This window comes from Myotis davidii, unplaced genomic scaffold (assembly GCF_000327345.1).
Source record: "Myotis davidii unplaced genomic scaffold, ASM32734v1 scaffold362, whole genome shotgun sequence".
Taxonomy (NCBI): Eukaryota; Metazoa; Chordata; class Mammalia; order Chiroptera; family Vespertilionidae; genus Myotis; species Myotis davidii.
Window position 1 is genome coordinate 3759864 of NW_006297152.1, and position 16531 is coordinate 3776394.

The window sequence follows — 16531 nt, forward strand, 5'->3', positions numbered from 1 at the left end:
CTCATTATTTGAAGGCTCTACATTTTGTAGTGGGTTGTTCGTCAGTAAGAGAGCATCACAGTAGTGCTGGTGTTGGTTTTCTTCTAGGATGAAGCAACTATTTCTTTAAGCAACTGGGAGATTTTTTTTTTTGGGGGGGTGGGCGTATATTACAATATCATACATACCTAGAGTGGTGGCTGAACCAATTCCCTAGGAGAGGGTTATTCTCTTAAAGGGCTGAGGGATGATAAAAGACGTACCTACGTAAACATTCCTACATTTTGGGCTATTTCTCCATGAACAGGCTACACAGAGGTGTTCTTTTCAAAGCCCATGCTTTTATTTTTACCCAGCGAACAGAGTGCATTCTCAGCAGAATGATATGTTTGCAGTGAGTTTACCATCCGACTGTCAAACAATTCTCTGTTTAAAGCAATAACCAACCCGAGTGAGTCCCTGAACAGTTGCAGAATGCCCACAACCTCACTGATGTGTGTATTACCTGCCAAACTCCACCTGCGCTGACGAGAGAGAATTCAGCACTAATGATCCCCAGTGAAAGAATAGAGTGCTGGGAATGGAAGGATGCTCCAACAAGACTTAGAGGGTAAGTCTGAAAGGAAATATTGTGGAGACAAAAAAACAAAGTCTATTCTAGGGGATGTCAGAAGACTAGCACAGATTTAACCAAATCTCCTCACCTCCTGGATTTATTGTTCAGTTTTGGGTATTTTGACAATGACCTTAAGGCCAAGCAAGAAACTGAACCACGAAGGAAAAATTTACTAATGTTCAAAATCCTGCACTTACTAACAAAGAGGGGGCAAATATTTTTCAAAAAACTTTCCATAACCAGGCAAGAATAAAGGAATTATGGTGTTTCATCAGCATATTCCATTCTCTGGGAAATCTGGTAAACTCAACTTTCCTGTCACTAATGCTAACAATAAAATTAAAAATTTAGTGCTATTTCGCACTAAATGAGAACAGTTTCACAACAGAACTTAAATTATGTCTTTTTAAAGACCTCCTAAATAGCAAAGCAATTTGTCCACATGTGAATGTATTTACCTTCCGAGTTTAGAACACCCTGAGAAGTTATATGGCTACGTTCGCTCACTGACCACGCCACCGACAGCAGAATGAAGTTTCCCCCGGTTCTCAATTGAGATGAAAGTTGTGTGAATGGGCCTTTTCCCTTCTCTCATGACAGCGTCCACTACAAAGGAAAAAGCAACTAATATCTGAAACAGTAAGAGCGCTGCTGTGGTGCTCGGCTGTAAATCCTTGTTTTAAGTGCTTTTGGTATAACTTCCTTTTCCTGAGTTTTAAAAGCAATAAATGTCCACTTAAGAGGAAAACATTTTAAATGCAGAAAAGATTCTTTTTAAAAGAAGAGGAATGTTTCATAACCCTGCTCCCCAGATATAACTCTCCCATACCCTTTTGGTCAATTAACACAAGCAAACTTCTCTTGGAGTTTAGTCTTTAGATGCATTTCATGATTCGGTCACTGATATGGCTTCTGCTTACACAAGCAGAACCTTAGGCCAAAATTTCTTAATGCTCATATGCTTTCTTGGTTTAAGATAATAACTTAAAAAAAAAAACCCTCAAAAGCCAAATGATAGAAAAGAAGATGTCATGAAATAAAAAAAGATAAAAATCAAGATAGATAAAACTAGCCCTGACAGGGGAAGCTCAGAGCCTTGTCCCAATATGCTGTGGTTTCTGGTTCAGTCCCCTGTCAGGGCACATTACAAGAATCAACTAATGAATGCATAAGTAAGTGGAACAACAAATTGGTGTTTCTCTCTCTCTCTCTCTCTCTCTCTCTCCCTAAAATCAATATATTTTAAAAAGCTTTTCAGACAAATAAAACTAGAAGCTTATGATCCAATCACACTGAAATACATAGGAAGAGTACATTGTATAAATTTTATGGTAATTTTATGACAAATTAAGATGCTACAAATGGATGTTAATTTTCCATGGAAACTAATGGTATGAAGATAATTATAATAATCAAAATTTATGTAAAAATAAAGGGGGTTTTCAGAACTAATGTTAAGATTAAAATAAAAGCTATTTTCTTCCATTTACCCTTGCAGGCATGTTTATCTTTGCCTTAAACAAAGCAAAATATCACTATTTGCAAAAGTGGAGAAGCAGAACAGTATTTAAGGGAAAAAAAAGCCCACTGTTGTTTCCACTCAGAAAAATACTGGTATTGTTAGTAGCTCATCTTAATGTACTCCCAAACTAATGGCTACTTTAAGCAGTCACTTTTTAGAGTATTTTCTACAAATACTCTAATATCCATCATATCCAAAGAGTTTCGCCACAATTCAATGATCTCATCATTTCCGAGACTCCAAGCTGCCCTGAGGTTGAAGCAGGAACCTTATAAGTTTTGATGTTCTTGGTCCATAGTATTGAGTAAGGGTGCTCTTCTTCAGGATGCTGAAATCTATTGAATGACCCAAATCTTCTAGCAGCCAGTGAAGTGATCTTGTCCAACTGTATTGATATGTGTAATTCAGCACTGTTGGAATAACTGATGAATATTTCAAATGTTTAAAAAAATACTGATATCCCAGTTCTGTATCCTAATTGAAGGGATGTACCAATGGATGGGTGGGTGACTGATGTTAGAATATGTAATAAAACTTCAGCTCATGTCATGATTCCCTGAATGTAACCATTCCTCCCCTCTTGTGCAATGTTCAAATGGGGCAATATCTTGGGTCAAGTTCAAAGGCAGCATCATAAGGATGGGCCAATTTATCCGAGTAAGGCCCAAGGAGGCCATTACTTAGGAAGTCTCATGAGGATATCCAGTTTTATATTCCAGTGTAGCACTGTTGGAATAACTGATGAATATTTCAAATGTTTAAAAAAATACTGATATCCCAGTTCTGTATCCTAATTGAAGGGATGTACCAATGGATGGGTGACTGATGTTAGAATATGTAATAAAACTTCAGCTCATGTCATGATTCCCTGAATGTAACCATTCCTCCCCTCTTGTGCAATGTTCAAATGGGGCAATATCTTGGGTCAAGTTCAAAGGCAGCATCATAAGGATGGGCCAATTTATCCGAGTAAGGCCCAAGGAGGCCATTACTTAGGAAGTCTCATGAGGATATCCAGTTTTATATTCCAGTGTAAGAACAGAATTAACCAATCCTCTTGCCTTGCTTTTCTCTTGATTCTAATAAAAGGTAAATATCAGATTCCAGCAAAAGTAAAGCTTAAGAAATACAACTTATTCATCTATTCATTATGTATTTATTAGTACCTGCCTAAGGTCAGGTCCCAAATTAAAACTGATAAGGATCTCACCCCAGTGGACCTACATTCTAAGTTGCAAACACATTTTAAAAGGTGAAAACTCAGTAGTAATCAAAGAAATGCAAATCAAAACAAAAAAATTTTGGTAGCAACAACTAAAAATTGCAAAATTCCCCATGTGGTAAAGAAGATAAATGGGCACTCTCATAGTCTGGTGGTAGAAAGGCAAGTTGGCCAAAGATTGCTTTTTTGGAGAGAGGGTAATTAAGTAGATATATTTGTCTCAAGAATCCTACGTACAGGGATTTATCCTAAAGGAATGACTGGAGACAAAAAGTATTATGGAAATGTTCACTAACGTTATTAGTTTTTTTGGGGACTACAAATAAAGCTACTATCAGCATTCATGTGAAGGTTTTTGTGTGATCTTAGTTTTTAAGATCACTTAGGAAAATATCCAGGAGCATGATTTCTGGATGTTAGATAAGGCTCTGCTTAGCTCTGTAAGAAACTCAGGTCCATTATTTTTCCTCAGGAAAAAAAAAAGTTATATCTCTATGTATATTAGGAATAAAAACAAACAACTGTTATGGAATTTATGACTGATTTTTTATTTTTTTTATCCACTTCTCTATTTCCCAAGGATGCTTTTAAGTAATTCAAGCAAGTGACATATTTATAATCAGGGAACAGTTAATTTAAAAACACAGTGAAATAAGAACAACAGGAACAAACCAGGTCCAATGGCTATGGCTTGTTCACCTGGCTCACTGGACCACCAGCTCCTGGACAGCAGATGTTCTGATAGGACGTGGTGTCAGTCATACCAAACCTTGTGAGTGTTCAGACATCATCACATGGACCGTTTCACTAGAATGAGGCTTTCCGTGCGAACGGTTGGTGTTCCCTGACATCCCTTTCATGCTCTGCGTGTCTCAGACTCAGGAGAAGTAAAGGAACCCTAGTTAGCATCTGGGAGACCCAGGTTCATGTCAGAACTGCTGCACCCCACTTCCAACAGTGACACGTCTGCCTTGTTTCTGAGACCAGCCCATACCTCATCTTCTAGGCCCAATCACCAGATTCCTGTCTTGTTTCTGCTCTATGTGCCCTCCACTTTGCAAATCCATAAAGTAGTAAAAAAACCTGCTCAGCCTCCAATGGAACAAGCCCTCAAATGATCTAGCCATGAGCAGAAGTCTGCCAGTAAATAGAAATCTATGCTATACCATCACACTCTGAAATAAACAACAACAACAAAAAATGGAGCCAGCTCATTAAGTTTTGGAAAATAAATATAATTTATTTTCAAGGAAGGAGGAAGTTTGGCATCTATTACCATATGGAGAACCCAGGAAATAAATTAAATTAGGCCGAGCATGAACGGAGCAGGCAGTGACAATGGCATCTTCATATGTCTATTGTGAGGTTGACAAGCTAAACAATACATCCCCCTGTCTTTAAAGAAGATGTGTGAATTTTTTATGCCTGGTTATTTATTTCTCTCTGTCCTGAAGGGCAGGTGTAGAATCTGTTGTCAGTATTACCAACCATCTTTTCAAAACAAACAGGGCTGGTAGAATCCTTATCTCTGTTAGAACTGGGTATGACTTGCTCACAAATAAAAGTCCCCAAGAAGAGACACATCTCAAAGCCGACTCTTGGAAACATTAACCTTTCTTTCGATATCCTCACCTCCGGGGCATACATTATTAATTTCCGGTAAGCTACCTCACTGAGTTTGCCAACCCATGAGTGAAACTTAGATGCTTTGGTTCTATTTTTAGCATCACGCAGGAGATATGAGAGAAATATGAACAGCCCTCAGGAAAGGCTCACCTCTGCGCTATTGTTCTGGGTAGTCTAATAGCGATGGTTGCATCTTAGGTGGCCTGCTCAGTTGTCACTCATTCCTCTCCACTCTGCTGTGCAATGGGGCCCTTTGGGTAACAAATATCCATGTTTTAGATAAATCAATCCAACATCTGAAATGACCAAGTGGATCACATCAAATCGAGCTTTCGAGAAGGGCTTCTTTTCACTTCCTATTTCTATTGTGCTTGGAGAAGAGGCCCACAGTCTAAATCCCAGGTATGGTTTGTGTTTGCTGTACTTCCCACAGCTGAACAGGGGATAAATGAGCAGCTATCCTTTACCGAGCAGGAGAAGGTCAGGAGTAGCCTTGCACCACAACTTCAGACAGCCCCTTGCGTCCAAGGACAGCATATGTAAAAGCCATCACGTTTTGCAACAATGCTAGGAAAAGGGAAGTCATTATCAACACCCTCAATCTTTCAATTAGATGAGCAGAGGTCTGCTCTAATTATTCTGTAGTTACGAACACTGCAAACTGGTGGAAGAATGTGGCTATCTATAAACCAGAAGATAATGTGCTAAAACAGAAAAAACAACTGTCACACACCAACTAACCAAATAAACACACCGTGCTCCATCAACCTCCATCTACTCGTCACTCAGCCCACATCACCATGCCTCCTGCTTGAAATCCCTTTCCAAACCCATCTGCCAATGAAGCCTTGCTTTAGTTCAAGGCCCAGCTGCAAGGCCAGCACTCTGAGACTCTCCCCAGATCTCCCCGTCAGGGTCCCATCCTTGCTCTCCCGAAAGACTTCATGAGGGTCACTATTAGGGACCTACTGTGTATGTATCTGCCGCCCCTGAGTTTCCTGAGAGTCGCAGCTGTGCTTTGTCAATCCTTCTATTCCTTCAGTGCCCAGACAATGCGTAGCTGACAGCAAGAACTGAAGACATTGAATTAGAGATGGATTCAAGAGGTATGTTGTACAAGAACCCTAAGAGCATGTTCACGTGCGTGTGGTCGGCTCAGCGGACTAGCATGGAAGAGAGAAAGAAAAAGCCATTTGAAATAGGATTTCAGTCATGTTCTGCTCTGCCTAGCGTTTTTGGGTGATTATAGTAGTTGCTCCAAAAACCACCTTCGATTCATTGGTTTCTGTATCTGTTGAGTAGAACTCTAACACTGCGCTTTCTCTGTTAGAAAATGAAGTGTGTATGATGATACGTCTTGGTTCAAAGGGACTGGCATGAACTCTGACTTAAAACCGGAAGAATGCTGTGCCATGCCTTTGTTTCCACCGTGAAATAGCAACTAAGCTCAGAAACAAAGCCAGGTGTCCTGGAGTGACAACAATCATCACTCTAATTTGTGTTGGGCTTTGTGTTTACAAAGCACTTTGTGGGCATGCTCTTATTCTCGTAACATTCTGTCCCTGAATCAGGAACTTTGCTTTGGTTCAACACTTGAAACTCACAAGGCTGACTCGACAATCCCTCATCTGTAGGGAATCAAAGTCTACTCCTGTCCTACGCTAAAACAAATGGGCACAGTGCCAGAGGATTCTGTAAGACCTTGAATGTGCCTGGCTCAAATAACACCAAAATGCTAGCTGGACAGAGGACATCTCCAAGATCGATGAAGAGGTAGCATCCTTCCCTCTTGTTCCTTCCTTCTGTGCCACCAAAACCTCTCCCCACCTGATCTGTTATTCCTTTAAGAAACTAAAAGGTTCAGGTAGATCATGCCGGGGATCCTGATGCTATTCTTCTAATAATCTGGAAGCACCCAAGGCTGATGCACGAGAGAACAGGAAGTGGGAATGAGACCACTGAGTTAGAAGCAGGGGAACTTTGGGGATGAGTCTCGTGCTAAAGTGAGGTCTATGAAGCTGCTCTAGGAGGAAGTTTCTCTTGTCTGAATCAGATACTCTCAGGACCACCCTCTATCTTCACCTTGGTTTGGGAACCCTCAGTCCTCTAGATTTTTCCCCAACCAGGAATGATCTCCCTCAAGTGTAGACCTCCCCCTACAGCCCATGCCAGGCCCAGCCTGAGCTCAAATCCAGCAGACACCTGGAAGGAAGGAGGAGAGGGAAGAGGTGTTTCACAGAGCTGGACTTTGTCACGTCAGTTTGCTTATTTTACCTTATTCTCAATAGAACCAGGAATGTTTAAATGGTTGGGAAATTGGGACAACTCAAAGTCACGGTCTTTTGTCTTATTTGGTTTCTAAAAATAATTACTTGACCTTCCATTTGAGGACAAACACTCAAAGATAAACAGTCATTGCTAAGATCACAAGGAACGACCTTTAAGCAGAAAGTCAGGTTGCTGGTCTAGTAGCTGCTCTAGAGAGTCACTGAATGAGTAAACATCGTCGAATTTGTTAAAAAGAAGAGTTTCAATCGACTCTTGGAGGGCTCCCAATTATGAGAACATCATTATGGGAATGTGTGTATCTTGGTATAATAAACACTATAGATCAAAGTTTATAATGTTCACATGCATTTTATTCCTCACAGGTCTACTCTAATAAAGAGAGTGATATGGTGACTGGTTTTGAGTACTTAGCTTTCTCACTGACCTATAGTGACAAATGGAATTGCTGACTATTCTCTGGTTTCAGGCTGTCAATCAATCCAATGCTTTGGAGAACACTACGTGGGCCTGCTTCAGCCACACGTATTCTGTGGGTCAAGGACACGTCCCAGTTTCCACCAGCTAGTTAACCACTGCTCCAAGGGGAGTTCTCATAGTTTCGGGAACATTTCCTCTTATCCAACATATCTTCTAATGTTCAAGTCGTAATTTCTGCATCTAGATGCTCTGACATTTACTAGAAATGGAACACATTGGAGATAGGTATGGAGGCTCTTACAAATTCAACAGGCAGAGGGAGAATGTAGTCACGCCTACAGCTTGATTCTACTCTCCCACAAACACACATTAGAACACTGTTTATTTTGCCATTTGATTGTACTCAGGAGCTGGTGAGTTATACAAGGGTGTTTCCAATCAGCCTTCACCTCTATGCATACGTATAAAATCAAAGTGCAGCCACCCAAGATAGATGTCATCTGATGTATGTCATCTCATTTACACAACAATAGCTGAAAATAGCGAATCAAAAAACACTGTAAAACATATAAATCTAGGAAATGCCAAAACAACAACAAACAAACCCATCACCAACAACTAAACACCTAAACAGAAAAAATCCACCAGAAAATGATTTATTAACGCCTATGGGAGGACAGCTAAAGAATGACAAATGTTAATCAAGGAAAACAAGATAATGTCTTAGTGTATAGGAAGGGAGAGCACTTCACAACTAAAACTGAATGTCTTTCTTTGTCAAGATACTTACTTTGGAGAAACCAAGGGGACTGGATACTACCAAGTCTGGAATATTTTAAATTATTTATATGCAACGTGTTAATCTACACAAAGTGAAGCTGGATGATCCTTGGGCTTCCCTTTAATTGCCTTCTGTTAATCAGATACCAGAGAATGAAGAAACACCAAGAATATTTAAGATAATGAAAAAATGACATAATCTAATTTACATTATAGATTCCCAAGTGGCCAAAAATTGGAGCTTTGTTATTATTATCCTACCTTTTTAAAATTTTAGATCACACAATCTACTTGTATTTTCTTTAAAAAGTTAATAACATTGAAATTCCCTTTTAGCACCACATCCAATTCAGTCTCATCCTTCTCACCCAATCCAACTCCATTGTTGACAACAGCCAATGGTGGCATTTTCTATGCCGGAAACTGTGCTGAAAGTTTGCAGGCATATCTTATTTAACTTTAACAACTCCCTGCTAAAGTGGGTTCCATTATTATCCCCATTTTGCAGGGGAGGAAATTGAGCCTTGTATGCTTACATCCCCTATCAACTCAGATACCCACTGTTAGTAGTTTTGGACACATCTATCCAGATTTTTTATATAGACTTGGATGACAATTTAGCAGAATCTCTCTCTCTCTCTCTCTCTCTCTCTCTCTCTCTCTCTCTCGTCACACATATACATCTTTATATATAGATGTAGATGTAGATATAGATAGTTGTTCTGTTTTATTACAAAACCTTAATTGGTATCATACTATACACATCCATTCTACCTCTTGCATTTCTCCAAGACAGTTCATAAGCTCTAAGTCATTCCATGTAATTGCTGTCTACTAGACTACAGCTATGCCACTCTCCTGCTGACAAGCATGGAGGTCCTTTTCCATTTCTCACTAACAGAAACAGTACTGCAGTGAGGAGTCTGGTGCAAGCTTCCTCATGCACACAGGCAGCTGCTGGGGTGAACACCCAGATGTGACAGTGCTGGCTCATGGGTGTACCTGTTTGCATTTTAATAGATTCTGCTAAATTGCCCTCCAAGCTACTTACCACTAGGATGTGAATACAGATTTTCCTACAACCACGCCAACATACGATATTATCAAACTTGAAAGTTTTGCCAATCTAAAGGATTATGCTTGAATTTGCATTTCCCTGACTACAGTGAAAGGTGTATTAGGCAATGCCATCTAGACTGGTAATTAAACAGTAAAGGCAGTGAAAGCAGGGCAACATAAAAATGAGTATGTCATTTAATTTTAAAAACAGAGCTGTGCCTTCCATCTCCCATCTTCTGACGTAGGAACAATGCTCCCTTAAGAGGGGAACCACTGGCTGGAACTCCATTCGCCCCGGCATCGACAACAACCTTACCACACACATCCAAGATCCCCTGGTTTGGTTTCTTATGTGAGTATAAAGACCCTGTGAATTAATCTGAGTGCACAATTTAATTAACAGTGAGCTTTCAGTACAGTGCCTTCATCAAGACTTTCTAAGGCATTTACTTTAATTTTCACTCCAACAGGTCTCTTTCCACACTTGTGTTTCATTGGTGTACATGTTACTTAACTAAATCGCATAATTACAATGACATTCAACCAGTATAAACAGGCTTGGGAACCATCACACCGGCTCTTGGAAAACATACAATTAACTTGAGGGAGCAAAAGCACAGAGGTGTTCTAGAAAGCAGCCCACCAGCCATCCACGTAAGCACCCCTTCGGCTGCAGTCAGCATCTTTCGGAGAGGAATCTGTGAACCTTCTAACGCAGTGAGTCGGGTAAGAGATCACCCACCGTACTCGTGATGCGGAACATCTTTTCATATGCTTATTGTTAATACCTTAACCATGAACCATCTGCTCATTTCATTTCCCTACTTTCCTAATGGATTATATTTTCCTTAGTTATTTACAGGTGTTCTTTGTAAATCCCAGATATTAATCTTTTGCCACGTATATGTCATAATTATTTTCTCCCAGGCTGTTGCCTATCTATTAACTACTTTTTCGGGTATTTATTGTTTTATAGAAGCACTAATTTTGATCGGATGAAATAACCATAGCTTTGCCTTTCCATGTCTTATTTAAGAAAGCCTCTCTTTGCTAAGGTTTTAAACATATCCCAGGTTTTCTTCTAATACAATAATTTTGTTATTCCCAGTTTCCAAAGGAAGAACTTGAAGTTCAGAAGTTTTAAATATTTGACCAAAATTATAGAGCTAGAAATGACGGAGCCCAGACCCCTACTGCTGTATATCTATATGTTATCTCCAAGTCACACCACCTTTCTTAAGAAGGCATTAAAGTCTGAGAGAGTCAAGTAGGATATACCATGTCCAGCAATGCTGAAAATTGGAATTAACGCACATCTCTGTAGAGACATAAATGACTGGCATAGAAATGATTCCTCATCAGCTTCAGAAAAACAGCACGAGTCTCCTCCACCCACAGAAACTGCAGTCAGGGGGCCCAAGTGACTGGAGATCTAAAAATTCCAGTTATAAAATAAGTCATGGGGGTAAGGAAAATAGTGAATTAACATCAGAATAACTATGTGTGGTGATAGATGGGTACTAGACTTACTGTGGTGACCATTTTGTAAGGTATATAAATGTAGATACAGTATAATCTACACCTGAAACTAATATATGACTGTATGCCAATTATAATTAAGTATAAATTAATAAAAAAATTTATACTTAATACTACTGAGCCAACTACTAGCTGGACCCTGAGGTCCAACTCCTCTTATTCATTCATTCACCCATCCATTCAAGTAAACATATACTAATGTATCTCAGGCAGTGGTTCTAAGTCCATACCCTCATTTTTGTGCTTTGCTGGATTTCTCTTTATAGGTATTCCGCAAGTTCCTAAACTTGCTCAAAACCAACCTCTAAATTCACAATGTCCCTTAAATTGTGGTCATTTAGGTCACATGCCTTCTAATTGCTACCAGAAGCGGGCTCCCTGGGGTGGGATTTATGTCTGATGGGCCTCTGAGTCCTCCAGAGCACAGACCCTGGTAGTACAGCTGTTCTGTTACTGCGCCTACTACATTGCCATGTGAACAGTGGCTTACGTTTCTCTCTTATGGACACACTGTGATCTTTGGAAGGGTGGGCAACAGTGAATAATGAATAATGAAGGGATAAAGGAAGAAGGAAGGAACACCTTGTATTTTCAGCAAACACAATCTTCCTAGTGATTGTCACACTTCATTGAAGATGCGATTTATTCTTGCTGCCACCGTCACCTTTCTGGGGTAGGGGTGGGGAGGCATCACAATCTTGGTACTACCATTATATTCTGATTCGTCTGATTTTTTTTGTTTGTTTGTTGATTTCTGTAATGAGTTGTCAATCACCTTTCTGGGGTAGGGGTGGGGAGGCATCGCAATCTTGGTACTACCATTATATTCTGATTCCTCTGTTATTGTTTGTTTGTTGATTTCTGTAATGAGTTGTCAACTGTTGTTGCTTCTATTGCAACCCGACCAAATCCTTACTATTCTCCCTGCCACCACCTTAATTCAGGTTCATTTCTTCTTGCAAAAACTATCATAAATGATCTCCCCCCTGAGCCCCCCACCCCAATCCATGTACACGTGCTGCTGCCACACCGTCTTTCTCAAATCGTAATCACATCACGCCAAGGTCTTGCTGAAAACCTCCAAAGGCTCCCTTGGACCCACGGAATTAATTTCAGATCTCTCAGCTAGACATCGAGGCTCTGTATCACCTCATCTACATTCTGATTCTAATTTCCCACTGCTACCCTACCGACAATTTCTCTTCTTCCTTTCTATTCCCCAATCAAATAGGACTATGAGATTTTTATTAAATCTCTTTTGCGTTTCCTTGTTCTGTTACTTCTGCCTGGGGCCCTCGTCCTCATTCTGTCCTTTGAGACCCATTGGAAATACCAGCTCTTTCATGAAGTGGGGTCCGATACCCCAACAGACAGATCTTCACTTCCTCTGACATTGGCAATACTTTGTACTGCCCTCTTGGTTGGAATAAATCTCACTCTGTTTTGTTTTATTTTTAAATATGTTTTTACTGATTTTGGGGGAGAGAGAGGAAGGGAGAGAGAGATAGAAACACTGATGAGAGAGAAACATCATTGATTGGCTGCCTCCTAAACGCCCCATACTGGGGATTGAGCCTGCAACCTAGGCATGTGTCCTGACCAGAATCGAACCAGTGACCTCTTGGTTTATGGGTTGACGCTCAACCACTGAGCCACACTGGCCGGACTCACCCTGTTTTATTTATAATCATTTGGTGCTCACCTTGTCCACTGCAACACAAGTGCCTGAAGGTGAAGGTCAGTGCCTTCCTTATTTTTCTAGTTTTCTGAGTCTAGTACAGAGTCTTGCACACAGAGGCAATCAAAATATTTGTTGAACTGAACTGTTCTCTCAACCTTCCTGAGTCTCTCAATACAAGTAAGGCCCTTACACATAATAGTGCTCAAAACATACTTGTTTAAGTAATTTCATAGTTCCAGAGCAAGATTTCTTGGCGTGTATGTAACACTGACATTAACCTAAAGTATTCATTTAGAAATCTCTCACTAATGGCTGAAGGAAAAAAGGAAAGAAACACCGACTCTAACATCCTCTATTCCAGCGGTTCTCAACCTGTGGGTCGCCAACCTGTGGGTCGCGACCCTTTTGGGGGTCGAAAACGACCCTTTCACAGGGGTCGCCTAAGACCATCGGAAAACACATATATAATTACATATTGTTTTTGTGATTAATCACTATGCTTTAATTATGTTCACTTTGTAACAATGAAAATACATCCTGCATATCAGATATTTACATTACGATTCATAACAGTAGCAACATTACAGTTACGAAGTAGCAATGAAAATAATTTTATGGTTGGGGGTCACCACAACAGGAGGAAGTGTATTACAGGGTCGCGGCATGAGGAAGGTTGAGAACCACTGCTCTATTCTTTCCTTTTGTTTTATATGATGACGCCTAACTCTTATTAGGTACCTATGGTGTACCAGGCGTTGCACTCAAAGCCTTACAAGGCACAGCTCATGTCATCCTCCAAACAGCACCATCAGGGGGCACTTTTCCCCTAATTGGTGGGTGGGGGGTTTAGAATAGTAACTTGATCCCCCAGTGGCCAAGCAAGTGGCAGGGCGGAGATTTGAACCCGGGCAGTTTCTGCCTCCGCTGTCATCCTGCTGAGCCCCTTTATGTCCTCAGTTTTAATAAAAACGTCTTTAAAAATACTTTGACCTACATCTTAAATCATTCTTTGAAACATAAAAAACTGAGTGACTCAGATCATTTTAATGGAGGTAAAATTCACGAATTGCAAAATCTATTTCATCCATCTTCCAATGTAAGCTTCAAATATAGGATGCTATTAGTTTTCTCAAGCTCCATGCCTGGTCCATATCTGACTATGCACCCTGAAGGACGGACCAGGTGGCCAAGGTGACATACTCCCGGAGAGCTGAAAGTCATTAACTTTGGAAAGCAGTCTAGAAGTCTCAGAATCAGACACCCATTGACCTCCGTTCTCTGTGGAAGTCTTTACACACTTGAAAACCGCTGCTGGAGGCCTGGACTCTGAGTGGAGGGCAGAGTGAAGGGGTGTGGGGTGGTCACAGGTGATCCACAAGTAAACGAGACCAGTAGTGTCTCTACCTTTGAATCTACAATCTGCAGAGAAAAAAAGCACTGGTGTAGAGATACTGGCCACTGTGCTGAAAAAGGACACACCAGCACTAAGAGGAAAGGAAACATGTTGAATTGGCCTAAATATGATAAGAGCACTTTGAGGGAAAACTCACACGCTGTAGGATAAAGGTCATTTCTTCCCTGAAGTTTCAGAAATACAAGCATGGGAAGTAGGGGCAGGCACTAGTTAGATCTGAGAAACAGCCACTGCTGGACTGGTCTCCAGTGACTTTAGCCCCTAAAAGAAGTATTATTATTAAAGATGAAATTCATAAATCAAGCCGAAATTATATCAAGCAAGGAGAAACTCTGATTTTCCAGTAAAGTAGAAAAATGACTATGGATTCTTCAACTACTTAGATCTTCTTGTTATCTATTCAGGGTAAAAAAAAAAAAAATTCCTGTAAAAAGTCTGATAATATTAACTTCCACTATTTAATCATCGTTACCTTTTTCTGGATTTAAGTGTTAACGTTAAATATACCATAGGTATGATGACTCTCTTGTAACTTAAGTGAAACCTTAAAATCCAAATCCCATTTTAAAAAACTTATCTTTATTGTTGAAAATATTACAGATGTCCCCTTTTCCCCCACCAATGACACCCTCCACCTGCTCCTGCCCCCATTTTTGAAGCAAAATTCTGTTACAAAGTATTTTCATTCTTTTAAAGAATCTCGTTTACTTGTGATCTAAAATGCTCAGTTGTTGCTACTTCAGTATTTTGTATTGTAGATCAGATGTTCAGAACAGAATAGAGAAAAAAGAATTAGCCCATTAGCGTATTGTGGAAAATACTTATGGGCACTGGGTTGATATTCTGTCACCTCCTTGTGCTATCGCAGAAGTCATAAAAACAACGCACATCGCAGAAAAAGGAGTTTAAGTCAAGTGAAGATAATTTATGACACTGCAAGCTTCTTAAAAGTACATTCAGTCGAACATGAAAAAAAAGCAAATAGTTAATCCCACAAAAATATAAAAGCAATTTTCCTCCAGCAAACCTGAATACATACATATTCTTAACGATTTTGTAACTTCTTTTAAGAAATCAGGCAATATGACAATTAACTAAATGTTTTTATAGAGACGGAATATCAAGTTGAAACACGTCTATTGATTCATATTAAAGAAAAAGGTTCTGACCTTTTCCGTTTCGGGTCATTACAATTCTCACATGAACTCCATCCCCGTAACACCTTTAACATGACGAATGTGAAATGCTATTTCGATAGAGACCTACCTTGAAAGTACGCTATTTTCCCTTGAAAGGCAACCTCCCCAACATGCTACATGCCCAGCACACCCTGACCTGTATAAGATTTAAAGGAGCTGGAGAAAAAGAAAAGAATGGTCCTCTCCCCATACATCTCAACCCTACTTTATGCTTTTCCCTTTAAATCTAAGCATTTTAAAACATTAATAATTTTGCTATTGTTTCCCCTGGAGCTTTCTCTATCAAGATTAAAGAAGGGCTTATTCAGGAACAAACAGGATACAGGAGTCATGGTTGGCTTCCAGGCAAGCTATAAATAGTGACAGCATTTTCAAGAAATCTTATGCCCAGTGAGGGAGTTGCCATTTAAACACGCAGCGCCGATTTCATTACAACGGTGTCACCAAAATGCATTGTTATACGAGAAATTCAATTCTTACCAAGTTTTCTTGGTTCCTGGCTGCTATTTTCTGCTCCTCTTCTGCCCCGTTTTTCATGTATTTGACCTCTTCCACCGGTTTGATCCTATACTCATCTGAGTACAAAAAAAGAGAGAAAAGACTTTTGATAACTTTTTTCACAAAAGTGGGCAAGTGTCAGTGAGAAAACCCAACAGCGTAATTTGTTAAGAACCCTTTTCCTGCGCTCTTTCTTTGGGGTTCATTTGACATCCTCTGGATTGAGCTTCACCAGCCTCTTTCTAGGACACAACCTCCTCTGTCTATGGCAGAAGTTCTCAACCTGTGGGTCGCGATCCATTTGGCAGTCGAACGACCCTTTCTCAGGGGTCGCCTAAGACCATCCTGCATATCAGATATTTACATGATGATTCATTAACAGTAGCAACATTACAGTGATAAGTAGCAACGAAAATAATTTTATGGTTGGGTCACAACATGAGGAACTGTATTTAAAGGGCCAGAAGGTTGAGAACCACTGGTCTATGGGGAAAGCTTGGCTCCATGAGGACAGCTAATGACAGTGGCACTGCCTGGCCCTTTTACAGAAGGCAGAGGGGGCCGAGGAAGTAGGCGATTCCACCTGTAAAACTATTTGGGGTCTGCACACTCAAAGACATATCACGTCATGGTCTAAGGAAGATGTTTCTCCTTATGAACTAATATTTTCTATATGAGAAACTGATTTCA

The 16531-nt window shown here is 40.1% G+C and overlaps 1 protein-coding gene across 1 annotated transcript in view; it reads right to left on the reverse strand.

Moving 5' to 3' along the window:
• LOC102754013 (chromosome unknown open reading frame, human C1orf21) overlaps window positions 1-16531 on the reverse strand; it is a 116976-nt gene that overhangs the window by 66600 nt on the left and 33845 nt on the right. The window contains exon 2 of the mRNA XM_006772953.2: window positions 15824-15918. Coding sequence (XP_006773016.1) covers window positions 15824-15918 — 95 coding nt within the window. The remainder of the gene's footprint in view (window positions 1-15823; window positions 15919-16531) is intronic.